At 33.9% G+C, this 15,123-nt stretch overlaps 2 protein-coding genes across 21 annotated transcripts in view; both read right to left on the bottom strand.

Moving 5' to 3' along the window:
* Positions 1-1,589: 1,589 nt before the first annotated feature.
* The window catches only part of LOC145260330 (echinoderm microtubule-associated protein-like 2), a 488,936-nt gene continuing 475,402 nt past the window's right edge, over positions 1,590-15,123 (bottom strand). For all 20 annotated transcript variants that reach the window (XM_080118228.1, XM_080118235.1, XM_080118233.1 and 17 more), the window contains 2 exons: positions 11,783-11,916; positions 1,590-1,897 (listed from right to left, as the gene is read on the bottom strand). In XM_080118228.1, the coding sequence (XP_079974354.1) occupies positions 1,772-1,897; positions 11,783-11,916 (260 nt within the window). In that variant the 3' untranslated portion in view covers positions 1,590-1,771. The remainder of the gene's footprint in view (positions 1,898-11,782; positions 11,917-15,123) is intronic.
* LOC145260332 (uncharacterized) lies at positions 6,984-8,860 on the bottom strand. Its single transcript, XM_080118244.1, has one exon. The coding sequence runs from the start codon at positions 8,748-8,750 to the stop codon at positions 7,515-7,517; it is 1,236 nt and encodes a 411-aa protein (XP_079974370.1). The 5' UTR covers positions 8,751-8,860; the 3' UTR covers positions 6,984-7,514.

Raw genomic sequence — 15,123 nt, 5'->3', positions numbered from 1 at the left:
ACAAAGAGGTCATATTCCAAAAATAATAAATTGATCAAGCAGTTTTATTTTTAACTAAGAAAATCAAATTTTATGACTAAGCAAAAAGGGGCTGTCTTGCAGCATCATCTTGGAAAAAAAAAAAAAAAGGCAGATAAGCCCACAATAATTTAAACTTGCGAGATCAAGCTTGTAATGCTATCGATTTCACATTAATCACCTAAAATTGTTTAAAACTGATTTTCTTTATATATAAAAAAAATTACTTGATCAATTTACATGATTTTTGGAATAGGACATTTTTGTTTCATGACAGATACGTACATCCAAAATTTTTCTGCATATATATATATATATAATTTTTTTTTTTTTTAAGGTTGAACTGTGGACTTCAACCAATTAATTTTATCATAAGACATGCACATATGCTTCGATTTGATAAATCCCAAACCAATAGAAATTTTTTTTTTTTTTTTATCTGTCTTGGTCCAGCCATGGGTTATACACCCAGAAGCAAACGCACAAATATATATTTGGTTGCATAGTAAAAGCTCAATGGGTTTTCCAATTTTGAAGAATACTATTATGCAACTCCAGAGCAAGAATAATTCATATAAATCTCAAACTCTACCAAAAAACAAGTATATATGCGTTTTTAGACGTCCAACCCAAGACTGGATAGAGACAAAATAAAAACATCAAATTATAAATTCAGTCTATTCATTGGGATTTTATTGTAAGTTGATTTTACATACATTAAATAATGTGTATCAAGCTTCACTACACTGCCATGACAATGTTTCAATCTGTAGTTGTTAATAACTAAGATCCATTCTGGCGAAAAGTATATATTTTCATTTAGATGTTCATATATTTTTTTTCAATATGAACACCTAAATGAAAAAATTTTTTTGCCTGAAGAGATCTTGGTTATTAATAACTACAGATAGAAACATTGTCATGCCAGTGTAGCAAAGTTTGATTCACATTTATATGAATAAATATTAATATAAGCAGCTCTATACATTATTATTGAGCACTATTATATAAACTCTTTAGATATTCTCTGGATTCTTAACATGGACATGTAATATATATATATATTATGTGTGTGTGTGTGTGTGTGTATATAGGTTATGTGCGCATGTGATAAGCAACACGGACACACACACCGACAATATGTGGAAGGATGTGCACATACTTTTAGAGGGAACATTTACATGCATATATATGCAAATGCAAAAATTACACACAAACACGCATGCATATGTCTGAGTATAGATATAGGCACACAAATGTGTACACGTGTACATAAATATATACACAGAAACACACATGCATGCATATGTGTGTTAAAGAAAAAAAATTTATAATATTGATAGATACACACAGAATATACGTAAAAGAGTTTAAGACATGTAAACATTCTTTTGTTTTTGTTTTGAAACAGTCTTTTTTTTTTGGCAGCCTTCACTTGAAGGTCGACGTGTTACACAAGAAAATAAGTTTATGTTTGGATAACAAAAAAAATGTCTTTGTTGTCGCTTATCACAGACAAGGTAGGGAAGGTCCATTTTCGTACTGGAAGGTTTGCTCTTTTGTAATTATTATTTTTATTTTTTTTCAAGAAAAACAAAAAATTGAAACCAGCATTTTACTACAGCAAAAGTCGGAGTGAAGAAAGGTGTACTCTGCCATGAATACAGGCAAACACATTCTTCTGCTCTTTCCTTTTCTTCTCCCATTCCGACTCAAGATTGCTGCTGCTGCAATGTCGTAGCTGGGTCATTCCTCACACCACACTCCACTCCAGAATCGCCATATCTTTTCCTCCCACGGAGATTAGACGAGAATCATCATGAAGGAAGGCGACGTTAGTCACATGACTGCTGTGGCCGCCATAAGTGTGGCATTTTGCCTGCAGAAAAAAAAAGTAGGGGAAAAAAATTAAACTTTTTTTTAAATGATGACTTTTAGATATTTTAAAACTAGAAAGGTTACCTGGTGTTGCTCGGGGATAAAGTGTAACCTCCTTCGACTGAAACTTCTATCTTTCCTAAACACCCTCTTTTTTCTCTGCTCAGCCCATTCTCCTCATTGGACACACACACACACTTTTATAGATTGCTCAAAGAATGAAGCAGCAAAGAGAAAACTCTAGAAAAAAAAAGTTACCTTCCTTTAGTTAGTACATCAAATGCCAGTTTAGGGTCAAAGACTGAATAATTTTTTCTAACTTTTAGATATTACTAGCTTTCTGCTCAATGTTGCCCAGTCGTATAATATGCTTGATATTTCAATTTATGCAGATTGTGTATGTATTATTATAGAATCAATCCTCTATTGATTATTATATATTATGAAAAATAATTTGCCTGATGAATTAATTCGCAAAAAAAAAACAAAAAAAAAAAACATTCATCAAATTCAGTCTTAATTTGTTGACAATATCACGTCATCTGATATTTGGGGGCTTGGTGATGAATGCCCTGGAAAAAATCACTTCTGATTAATGTTAAGTTTTAAAATATGCAAACAAAGAAATGATTTGCAACAGTTTTAAAATGGATACCTCTTCCTTTTTCATAAATTGAACTCATAAGAAAAAAAATAAAATGGTGAGGTACACCCGGGCTTGAACAGCAGATCCTTCGATCTGTAATCGAATGTTCTACCACTAAACTATATCTCCATACTTATAATAAGTCTGTTTTTTAAGAAATTATTTGCTGAAATTTTATTATCTCCCTTGCCAGTGTAACCTAACATATTCCCCGTAAAAATTGTTTTCATTTAGAAAAGAGAAAAGCTATTTTTAAGATTAGCTTTTTCGATACTTATCAGATGAATTTCTGTACAAAACATATCTAAGAACACTGCCAGATATATAAATTAACTTTGTGCGAAATTTGCAAAAGATAAGTTCCAAAGCAGCTGAGCCTATGAAGAAGGAAATCACAGACAAAGTAACTTTTCTATAAGAGAGATTCATCTGGAATAATGCCAATCAAGAAAATACTACCTTTGTGGGGATTTGTTTTGTAGTTTTTGGTTTAACTGGACACAGACAATTTATAAGGATGTTCAAATTTTAGTGTAAATCACTAACATCTTACATCCAGGTCGTTTAATTGTTATTTACTTCCATTTCTTGTCATAAATAATTTTACCAAGAATTCTTCATAAGTTTTGGTTTTGATTATAGCGAAAGGAACTAAAGCTATTGTTACGGGTGCGGTGGCTAATCACAACGCCGTAACACAGTATTTGCTATCGTAAGGAAGAGTAGGGACAAAGGTTTTGAGGGAGAGAGATAAAAATACAAGAAGCAGATATTTTATATAAAAATAGGGAATTTATTACAGACACAAAACATACCAAAACAAGATAGACTGACAGAAATATTTATGAAAGTAATATTTAAACAGGACAAAAGGGAAGAACCCAAAAGTAAAATGAAAGGGAAAAATGGTAAGAGGAAGGTAATTATAGTGGGGAAAACTAGGCAAAGCGATAATCTATTCTCGGAATTTAATATAAAATACAATATTCTAGACGTTTGGTCAAATGATAAACAAAAGTACTTTACCATCCGTCGTAGTAGTAGTAGTGATGACCAAGTTGGGTAGTAGGTAGATTCTGGTGATAGTGGGTTGAGGTTAAAGTTCTTACGACGCCATTTGAACCAATCCGCCGGGGAGAAAGGCTGCCTGTGGAAGCTACTAGCTCACTCTTTCTCACTCTGGTTAGGCTTTTACTCCCAGCCTTTTATATTCATAAGGGAGTGTATATCTCTTAGACCTCTTTTTCTTTCCTTTCTTTTCTTCTTCTTTCTAACCTTCCCTAATTCTATTTTTAGGGATGGGGACAACCTGAATGACCCTAGGTTCTGTACCCAGTCCATTCAAGGTCAAAATTAATACTACGCCTCTTGTTACACTTCCCCCCCTCAGAGTAAAAGTTTTGAGTTACAAATGAAAAACTTTTACAACAACAACAAAAGCAAAAAATATATTAGTAGTTACGTGCACATGATTTTAAGGCAATCAGTTCCAACAATATTCTGTAAAATAATAAGTCGGCAAAGGAGAACGCATTTGTAACATTATACTCTAGATAATGCGTCTGCAATAATATTGTTTTTTCCTTTAATGTGTTTGATGGTAATGTTGTATTCTTGTAGGAGAAGGCTCCATCTTGTCAGTCTCTGATTTTTGTTTTGCATCTTTGCAAGGAAAGTTAATGGATTATGGTCGGTAAAGACCAGAAACGGGTACATGGTGATGCGGAGATAGAAGTCGAAGTGTTGTAGTGTCGTCAATAATGATAAACATTCCTTTTCAATGGTTGAATAGTTCTTTTGGTGAGTGTTCAACTTTTTGGAGAAGTACCCAATTGCTCGGTCGATACCTTCATCATCCTCTTGGGTTAAGATACCACCCATTCCGACATCACTGGCATCAATTTCTAGTTTGAATTGTTTTGTAAAAACTTGTGTTGCGAGAGCTGGGCCCTCCATGAGTGTCGATTTTATTTTGTTGAAAGCCGCATCACAGGTCTCACTCCATTTGTATTTTACATCCTTTTTAAGGAGGTCCGTGAGAGGACCTGCTATAGATGAGAAATTTTTACAAAATTTCCGATAAAATCCTGCCATACCGAGAAATCTCATTAATTGTTTCTTGTTGGTTGGAATAGGATACTCGAGAATGGCATCCACATTTGCGGTGATGGGTTTAACTTGTCCTTGGCCCACAGTATGGCCTAAATAATTTAATTTTGCATGACAAAATTCACTTTTGTTTAAGTTCACAGACAGGTTTGCCTCTTCTAGCTTACGGAAGAGTTGCCTTATGATGTGTAAATGTTCGTTCCAAGTCATACTGTACACGATTACATCATCAATGTATACATCACATCCTTGGATATCTTGTAGAAGGGAATGCATCATCCTTTGAAATGTTGCTGGTGCGTTTTTCATTCCGAATGCCATAACCTTGTATTGGTATAGTCCATCGGGAGTCACGAAGGCTGAAATTTCCTTAGCGTTATCGGTTAAAGGTACTTGCCAATAACCTTTCATCAAGTCGAATTTACTGACATATTTTGATTTGCCAACTTTGTCGATACAATCATCAATTCTGGGAATCGGGTAGGAATCACTTTTGGTTACTGCATTCACTTTCAGAAAGTCGGTAACAAATCTGTAGGTGCCATCGCCTTTTGGTACAAGTATACAGGGAGAACTCCACTGACTGTTGCTTGGTTCAATAATATCATTTTCCAGCATATACTTCATCTCTACCCTCAACTGTTGAAGCTTGATGGGGTTGACTCTGTAAAAGTGTTGTTTGATGGGTTGTATTGGTATAGTCCATCGGGAGTCACGAAGTAAAAGTGTTGTTTGATGGGTTTTTCGTCTCCCACTATGACGTCGTGTACTGCAAAGGTAGTTTTACTAGGGACATCAGGAAAAAGATCTTTGAAATCACTGACCAAACCACACATTTCCTTTTTATTCTCATTTGGCAAATGTTCACATTTTTTATTTAAATTAGCTAGTATTTCCGAGTTTTTTAGATGACTACTCTGTCCCATTTCCTCCTCTCTGACAATTGTATTTTCATCGTTATTTAAAACATTTTCAGATGAGGTTATTTTTGTAATATTAGTTACTGTTGTAACTGGTTTACCCATATCTAATACATTTCTGTCAACGTATCCTTTTAGCATATTAATGTGACAAACTCTTCTCTTTTTTCTTCGATCTGGGGTGTGGATGATATAATTTACATCATTTATTTTTTTCTCTATTTCATATGGGCCAAAATATCTTGCTTGTAGGGGATTATGTGGGATGGGTAAAAATATTAAAACTTTGTCCCCACTTTCGAAGGTACGATTTTTACTATTTTTATCATATATAGCCTTCATTCGTTTTTGGGAGTTTTTCAAATTTTCTTGTGCTATTTTTACGGCACCGTGTAATTTCTCTTTAAAATTTGATACATAATCTAAGAGGTGTAATTCATTTTTCTCCGTTAGCCATTTCCCTTTTAATAGCTTTAAAGGTCCCCTCACAGTATGTCCGAACACAAGTTCAAAGGGGCTAAATCCTAAAGAGTCTTGTACAGCTTCTCTAGCAGCAAATAAAACAAAATGGACGCTTTCGTCCCAATCTCTATTATATTGATAACAAAATTTTTTCATCATGGACTTCAGGGTTTGATGAAAACGTTCGAGAGCTCCCTGTGATTCGGGGTGATAAACACTGGATTTGTGTTGTTTAATATCCATCTCATTCATTATTTGTTGAAATAGACCAGACATAAAGTTTGTGCCTTGGTCTGATTGAATGGCTGAAGGAATTCCAACTAAACAGAAAAATTTAGTTAAAGCCTTTACTATAGTCTTAGCTTTAATATTTCTTAACGGAACAGCTTCTGGGAAACGAGTCGACGTACACATAATCGTCAGTAAATATTGGTTTCCCATTTTTGTTTTAGGGAGTGGCCCAACGCAATCCACTAGTACTCTACTAAAGGGTTCTTCGAATGCTGGTATAGGTCTGAGTGGTGCGGGCGGAATCTTTTGATTAGGTTTTCCGACCATCTGGCATGTGTGACACGAGTTACAAAAATTTACCACATCACGCTTAAGTTTTGGCCAGTAAAAATGGTTTAGAATTTTTTCATAGGTTTTATTTATTCCTAAATGACCTGACATGGTGGTATCATGAGCTATTTTTAGTATTTCTTGTCTATAAACCTTTGGAACTACTATTTGACTTATTACCTTCCACTCCTCATCCACATTAGCATCTAGTGGGTGCCATTTTCTCATTAAAATTCCATCGTTCATAAAAAAAACTCCCTAACTTCTTTTGTTTCCGTTTTTGGTAAGGCGTTATTTTTGAGGAGGCAAATTTCTGGGTCGTTCCCTTGTTCACTTATAAATTGGTCCCTAGTTAATTCGTCCGTTTTATTTTCTTCTGGGAGATTTAATTTTATTTTTTTACTCGTATTATTCTGTTGTTCTAACAGGTGGGATATGAAAGTTTCGTCAAGTCGTAATTCATCGTTTGGTATCTCTAGGTGTTCCTTTTCTAGTAGTTGTTTTCTTGTGGTCGCTCTGGTAATAGCGCATTCCGGGTAAATGTCGATGCGTTCCTCCCCCACTGTTTTATGGTTTACTACTATCTGGTCACTGACAATGGGATCAGCTATTACTCTCCCTCCAGCTAAATCATTTCCTAGCAGCAGCGACACTCCCTGAATCGGTAATTTGGGTCTTACGCCCACGATAACTGGGCCAGTTAATAATTCCGATTTTAGGTTAATTTTGTGTAGGGGCGCTTTATTTATAGTCATTCCTACCCTTGTAATAATACAATATCTCCGGTGAAGGTAGATTTCGATAATGGAAGCACGCCTTCTAATATTAAAGTTTGCGACGTGCCAGTATCCCGCAATATTTTAATCAGCTTGGCTTCTTCAGGGTCGTTAATATACACATAACCCTGGGATAAAAATGGCTCATCTTTTCATGTATGAGTTTTTTTCTTTCTCGTCTTTCCCTAGCTTTGGGGAAGAAGACTGGTAAATACTATCGTTTCTCGTTTTGTGTGTAATAAAGGCATGTGGTTGAAACTTATTGTTTTCTTCCCTTTTCCTTTTTAAGATCAGACACTCGGATATAAAGTGGTTATCTTTCTTGCAATAAGAGCAGAATATTTTATTTTCTTTCGGAACGGGTGCGGGCGGGACCCTTTGATTATAATTTTTATTAAATACGTTAGGAACACACGGCTCGGTTAACATTTTCTCTTCTGTACGAAGGTTTGACTGGTTTTTTGTTATTTTATTTCTTTCCCAACACCTGTGGGTTAAATTATATGTATCCGCCATTATAGCTGCCTCCTTAACGGTTTTAATTTCTCTTTCGTCAACTCGCATTTGAATTTCTTGTGGGGCGCATTGTTTAAATTCTTCGATGAGAATAAGTTGGCGTAAGCTATCATAGTCATTATTTACGTTTTTCGCTCTAACCCATCTATCGAAGAGGTCTTCTTTTTCTCTGGCAAATTCTACATAAGTCTGCCGCTCAAATTTCCTATACTTCCGGAATTTCTGCCTATATGTTTCGGGTACTAACTCGTAAGCATTTAATATGGCGTTTTTTATTGTTTTATAATCCGCGGCATCTTCTAGACTAAGCGCAGAGTAAACCTCGGCGGCTCTTCCCACTAGCACGGTTTGTAATAAGGTTGGCCAGTACGCATACGGCCTATTTAAGTTTGCTGCGATTTTTTCGAAATGAGGGAAATATTTGTCTACTGTTTTTTCACAAAACCTAGGCACTAGTCTAACATTTTGTGCTGCATGAAACGATGAAGCATTAGACTGTTGACTTCCATTTCCCTGTAATTTAAGTCTTTCCAGCTCTATTCTCTCTTGCATTTTTAGTTTTTCCTTCTCTAGTTCTAACTGTATTTGTCTCTCCTGCTGTCTCTCCTGTATTACTAATTTCTTTAGTTCCAAGGTGAGTTGCGTATTATTTTGTCCGTCTCCCTCGCTTATGGTAGCGGTTTCTAGAAGGTTCTTTTCTATTAATATTTTTTCTACGATACTTTTTATTTCGACCTTTTTCATATTCGGGTCTGTATCTATTTCGAAGAAATTCGCAATTTCTACTAATTCTGCTTTTCGTAGTTTCCTGACTTTTTCGCCCAGGTCGGCTAAACTTAAAAAATTCTCTACAGAAAAAGACATGATAATAGAAGAGCCCACTTAGTACGTCAAATGGTTATTATAATTTAATTTATCTTTTTCTAGTACTTTTGCGAGCGAGAGCCCTCCCAAATTATCTGCACAAATCCCTGACACGAGCCCCCAACTGTTACGGGTGCGGTGGCTAATCACAACGCCGTAACACAGTATTTGCTATCGTAAGGAAGAGTAGGGACAAAGGTTTTGAGGGAGAGAGATAAAAATACAAGAAGCAGATATTTTATATAAAAATAGGGAATTTATTACAGACACAAAACATACCAAAACAAGATAGACTGACAGAAATATTTATGAAAGTAATATTTAAACAGGACAAAAGGGAAGAACCCAAAAGTAAAATGAAAGGGAAAAATGGTAAGAGGAAGGTAATTATAGTGGGGAAAACTAGGCAAAGCGATAATCTATTCTCGGAATTTAATATAAAATACAATATTCTAGACGTTTGGTCAAATGATAAACAAAAGTACTTTACCATCCGTCGTAGTAGTAGTGATGACCAAGTTGGGTAGTAGGTAGATTCTGGTGATAGTGGGTTGAGGTTAAAGTTCTTACGACGCCATTTGAACCAATCCGCCGGGGAGAAAGGCTGCCTGTGGAAGCTACTAGCTCACTCTTTCTCACTCTGGTTAGGCTTTTACTCCCAGCCTTTTATATTCATAAGGGAGTGTATATCTCTTAGACCTCTTTTTCTTTCCTTTCTTTTCTTCTTCTTCCTTACCTTTCCTAATTCTATTTTTAGGGATGGGGACAACCTGAATGACCCTAGGTTCTGTACCCAGTCCATTCAAGGTCAAAATTAATACTACGCCTCTTGTTACACTATATAAATATATATATATATGTATAATCAATTACTATAATAATTATTAAATACCTACAGACACTAGTGTTTCATCCTTTCGGGAATCATCAGTGCAGGGTGTAATGATTAATACCAGTCGATGTCTTCTGTTGCAGAGTTCGAATCTATCTTTGGCTTCATTAGCAAGGACCTAACCCATTCAGGTGTTAACCGCGAGAAATGCTATTAAATTTTAAACATTTAATTTTTTCAAATGTTTTGTAACGTCTGTCAGAGTGATCTAATCATTATATAATGATCTGCGCATAAGAGCTAAATTGACCGATTTTTAATTCAACGGAAAGTGCTCAAATTCATAAGTTTGGGATTCGGTTTAAATTCAAGCTGATAAACCCAAGTCATATAGATATATTTTTTATTTTTGAAATTGCAACTTTATAATATATATAAAAATTGATAGAACATTAACTATAATAATGTATACGAAATATGCAAGAATTAAAATATTATATTTAAGCATATTTTACAACCTGGCTATGCTGGGCGTCCCTGCTAGCTTGGATAGATACTTCTGCAGTTATAACAAAAGAACTACAATAATATCAAAGCGTCTCCATTTACGTTGAACATCTACAGAATGCCAACATCAATATATTACATATGAAGGAGTCCCCTGTGGAATTTTCACAGATCCTGCTAGTGAAGACAATAACGCTTTAATTGAATCAGGGAAGCAGCGTTATTTTTGCTATAGTTTATATCAGTTTTATTAGAGACCTCTGTACATATTTTTGAATATTCTTGAAATTATTTTAATTGTAAGTTTTAGTTGAATTTGCTATTTTATAATTGCCAAAAATCATTATTTATATTGAACAAAAAGTTTTTAAAAAATTGGAAAACCTTAATCAAAAGTCTATGTTTAAAACATATTGGACACAATATATAAAATAATCATTAAAGAATTGACTAATATGAAAACTGTAAATATTATTTTTAAGCATATTTTACAACCAGGCAACTGAGCACCTATGCTAGTATATATATATATATATAAATTGAAATAAATGAAACTTTAGGAGCTAACTAAAAACATGAACAAAGTTTTGTAAATGAAAAAAAAAAAAAAAAATTTAGAACATTTTTATATCTACAGGCCCCAACTCTAATTAGGCCCCGTTTCTTAGTGTTTTGTCCGAATGAAATGAAACTTTGGTCATAACTATTTTATTATATTCAAAACATCACATCAAAACACTAGGGGTTTTTGGTCTTTTTTTTTCTGTTCTACAGCATATGTTCTAGATATACTTTCTACGCTTGTTGTTTTTCTGGGGTCACCCTGTATAAGCATATAAAAATTACATTAAGGTAGAAAATGTTTAAATTGTTTGTAAACCAGGGAAACAGAAAAACATGGAGGAAATATGCGACACCACCGCAACAAGATGTGGCACAGGGTGTGAAGTGCCCCTAAAGAAAGAGCACTCTAGCCTTTTAAAAATTGACTGGCCAGCCCCGTTAGTATTCTCTGATCTGGTGCCTCAGGTAGTAAGAAATAAAGTTACTGAACTTGAAAGACAAGAGACAAAGTCTGGAATAGTGGACCTCTTAGAACCAGACAAAGTCTGGAATAGTGGACCTCTTAGAACCACACAAAGCCAACCATACATCAGCCAACAAGGAAAAAGCCATTTCAAGAATGTTGGTGTTGAATGGGAAGAACCATGGAAATATGCAATTCCTGCTTAGGTGACATTTCACAGCAGATAGTTTGGACAAAGGCTGAAACCTCATGATTGGCCCATTTACTAATAATCCTATTCCATTGCTGTAACGTTGCATCCATGTGTCGGTTTTACAAGCACTTTAATGTCGATAACCCCATCTAGCAGCAAAATCTTGTCCTTTCACTCTTGAAGTCCCTAGATGCTGGAAAGCCTTCTACTCTAATAGCTTCTTTCCTTGGACTGCTATACTTTGGAATTCCCTCCCTATTTCCTACCTGGCCTAACATACAGAAGTTTAAATGTAATGTAAACAGACATCTCACTCATCTCCCACATAATCCCCAGTAAACGTGGTCCCAAATAGTAACCCCGTACATTCAAGTGGTAACGTATGCCTTAGCAAGAGTAAAAAAAAAAATGTGTGAGTGTGGGGAGGTGATAGCCTTTTTTACAAATATTGGTTTGGGCGCACTCAAACTTACCAAAGGTTGGTTGCATGGATATTTATAGAGATTTACTTTGCCAAAGTCGTCAGCAGTTGCCACCAATTGTTTCAGATTATGGGAACGGCAACAAGCATTGATGTCGGTGCCATCGGCTCCTTCGGGCCAAATACCTGCAAGATTGAAGATTTGAAAGATTTTTTTTATGCTTGTCTTGCTTAGAGATGGGAAAGAAAAAAAGACGATGAGAGGGCAGTGTTCCTGTTAATATATGAAGAAATTGCCATTTCTTACATAAATTATATAAAGTAAATATAAACAAAGATAAAATATAAAATTAAATATATATAACATAAGAACTTTTGCAATTAAAATACATTACATTTAGAAAATAAAAAGATTCTTTATAAGCGTTTCTGGAGTGACTTAAAAATAGAGCAGAAAAGTGTTTTTTTTCAAGGGCTCTAGAAGGTTCCAAAATCAAGGAATTCCATTTTGGGAAATTCTAGAAGGTTCCACTTTACACAACTATAAATAGATGCTAATAGCGTCATAACTTCAGTTATTAAATCAGCTCCGAGAAAGAACGCTAAGTTGGGGCGACCTTTGAACTATTTATGACTAAGCAATTTCCTGGGATAAAATCTGGTCATGAGGAATCTTCTGAAATAAGCCCATTGCAAACTCCCTCACAAAATAAACAAATACTTGGTAAATATTGATTTTCTGACCAAAGTAAAAATATATATTTTCTCAAACTTTATTATTCCATGACAAAGACTAGTAATAAAGAAATTGAGTTAACTCCCTTATATTTTTTTCCATTTGTTTATCTGTTCAATAAATTCCCTGGTTCTTTCTTAAACTCCTTTTAGTTTTTTTTAGTTTTTTTATTTTATTTTATTCGATATACGTTGTGTCATTCCATAGACATTTTATTCAATATACGTTGTGTCATTCCAATAAGAAAAAGACCAAAAAGGAAAAGATGAGAATGAAACAATATTTTCAAAAGAAATAGGAAAAGAGAAAAGGGAACGAGAAAAGACCACGAAAAAAAAAAAAAAAGACCACGAAAAAAGGAAAAGGAAAAAAGGAAAAAGAAAAAAGGAAAGGGAAAAGGGGAAAAGGGGAAAAGGGAAAAGGGGAAAAGGGAAAAAGGGAAAAGGGGAAAAGGAAAAGGAAAAGGGAAAAGGAAAAGGAAAAAGAAAAGGAAAAAGAAAAGGAAAAAGAAAAGGAAAAAGAAAAGGAAAAAGAAAAGGAAAAAGAAAAGGAAAAAGAAAAGGAAAAAGAAAAGGAAAAAGAAAAGGAAAAAGAAAAGGAAAAAGAAAAGGAAAAAGAAAAGGAAAAAGAACAAGAGAAGCATGCATGGTCCCCTGTGAGTGCACAGTAAACGAGGCATTAAAAAATGACTAGGTTCAGCATTTGCCCCCCCCCCTCTCCCCCGTCAATTAGGCCCCAAATTCCCCAGGGGGCGTCAAATCCTGGTGAAAATGAACAACCAATGTAATTTTATGCCTTAAAATATGTAAAATTGAGTTCTGCACCATGCAAAAAAAAAAAAAATAAATGACTAAGTCCATTCACAATTTAGCCTGCAAAGTTCCCAAGGCCTTAACATATTTAAATTTGAGTTCAACACCATGCAAAACTGCTAAATAGACGTACACAGAAAATTTGACAAATATGGTAAAATAGTCCCCAAATGGAGTGTTTTTATTAGCCCTAAAAGAGCCCCTGGGGCACACCCAAGAGTTATCACAAAGTATAAACAAACAAAATTATATAGAAATCAGTTACAACTTTTCAGAAAATCTTATAAAAGTTCAAGGCATCAATTTTTTTTTTTTTTAATAAGCACAAAATTGTGAATTTTAGCCATTTTAATCTTAACCAGAAAGATGAGCACCGGGGTTTTCCCAGAAAATCTATTGTTACTTTTTTTTTTACTCATATCATGTTCAATGTTTGTGCAAAATTTAAAAAAAAATGTCAAGACAGTTATTGAGAAAAGCGTGGACAGACAAACGAACGAGGGTGAATGTACAGGTCCGCCTTCCTTTTGTCAGGGAACCAAAAAAAAAAAAAAAGGGGGAGGAAGAAAAAAAAAAGGTAAAAAAAAAGGAAAAAAAGGTAAAAAAAGGTAAAAAAAAGGAAAAAAAGGTAAAAAAAAGGAAAAAAAGGTAAAAAAAAAAGGAAAAAAAGGAAAAAAAGGTAAAAAAAAGGAAAAAAAGGTAAAAAAAAAGGAAAAAAAGGTAAAAAAAAAGGAAAAAAAGGTAAAAAAAAAAGGAAAAAAAGGTAAAAAAAAAAGGAAAAAAAGGTAAAAAAAAAAGGAAAAAAAGGTAAAAAAAAAAGGAAAAAAAGGTAAAAAAAAAAGGAAAAAAAGGTAAAAAAAAGGAAAAAAAGGTAAAAAAAAAGGAAAAAAAGGTAAAAAAAAAGGAAAAAAAAGGAGAAGAGGGAAAAAATGAAAAAAGGAAAAAAGGAGAAAAGGAAAAAAGGAAAAAAGGAGAAAAGGAAAAAAGGAGAAAAGGAAAAAAGGAGAAAAGGAAAAAAGGAGAAAAGGAAAAAAGGAGAAAAGGAAAAAAGGAGAAAAGGAAAAAAGGAGAAAAGGAAAAAAGGAGAAAAGGAAAAAAGGAGAAAAGGAAAAAAGGAGAAAAGGAAAAAAGGAGAAAAGGAAAAAAGGAGAAAAGGAAAAAAGGAGAAAAGGAAAAAAGGAGAAAAGGAGAAAAGGAGAAAAGGAAAAAAGGAGAAAAGGAAAAAAGGAGAAAAGGAAAAAAGGAGAAAAGGAAAAAAGGAGAAAAGGAAAAAAGGAGAAAAGGAAAAAAGGAGAAAAGGAAAAAAGGAGAAAAGGAAAAAAGGAGAAAAGGAAAAAAGGAGAAAAGGAAAAAAGGAGAAAAGGAAAAAAGGAGAAAAGGAAAAAAGGAGAAAAGGAAAAAAGGAGAAAAGGAAAAAAGGAGAAAAGGAAAAAAGGAGAAAAGGAAAAAAGGAGAAAAGGAAAAAAGGAGAAAAGGAAAAAAGGAGAAAAGGAAAAAAGGAGAAAAGGAAAAAAGGAGAAAAGGAAAAAAGGAGAAAAGGAAAAAAGGAGAAAAGGAAAAAAGGAGAAAAGGAAAAAAGGAGAAAAGGAAAAAAGGAGAAAAGGAAAAAAGGAGAAAAGGAAAAAAGGAAAAAAGGAAAAAAGGAAAAAATGAAAAGGAAAAAATGAAAAGGAAAAAATGAAAAGGAAAAAATGAAAAGGAAAAAATGAAAAGGAAAAAATGAAAAGGAAAAAATGAAAAGGAAAAAATGAAAAGGAAAAAATGAAAAGGAAAAAATGAAAAGGAAAAAATGAAAAGGAAAAAATGAAAAGGAAAAAATGAAAAGGAAAAAATGAAAAGGAAAAA

This window comes from Euprymna scolopes, chromosome 36 (assembly GCF_053919585.1).
Source record: "Euprymna scolopes isolate OS-2025 chromosome 36, ASM5391958v1, whole genome shotgun sequence".
NCBI classification, from domain to species: Eukaryota; Metazoa; Mollusca; class Cephalopoda; order Sepiida; family Sepiolidae; genus Euprymna; species Euprymna scolopes.
The sequence above is the reverse complement of the archived record's forward strand: the minus strand, read 5'-3'. Positions and strand labels throughout refer to the sequence as shown.

Coding starts and splice junctions, on each gene's coding strand:
- LOC145260332 (XM_080118244.1), bottom strand. CDS start 8,750: ATGTCTTTTTCTGTAGAGAATTTTTTAAGTTTAGCCGACCTGGGCGAA.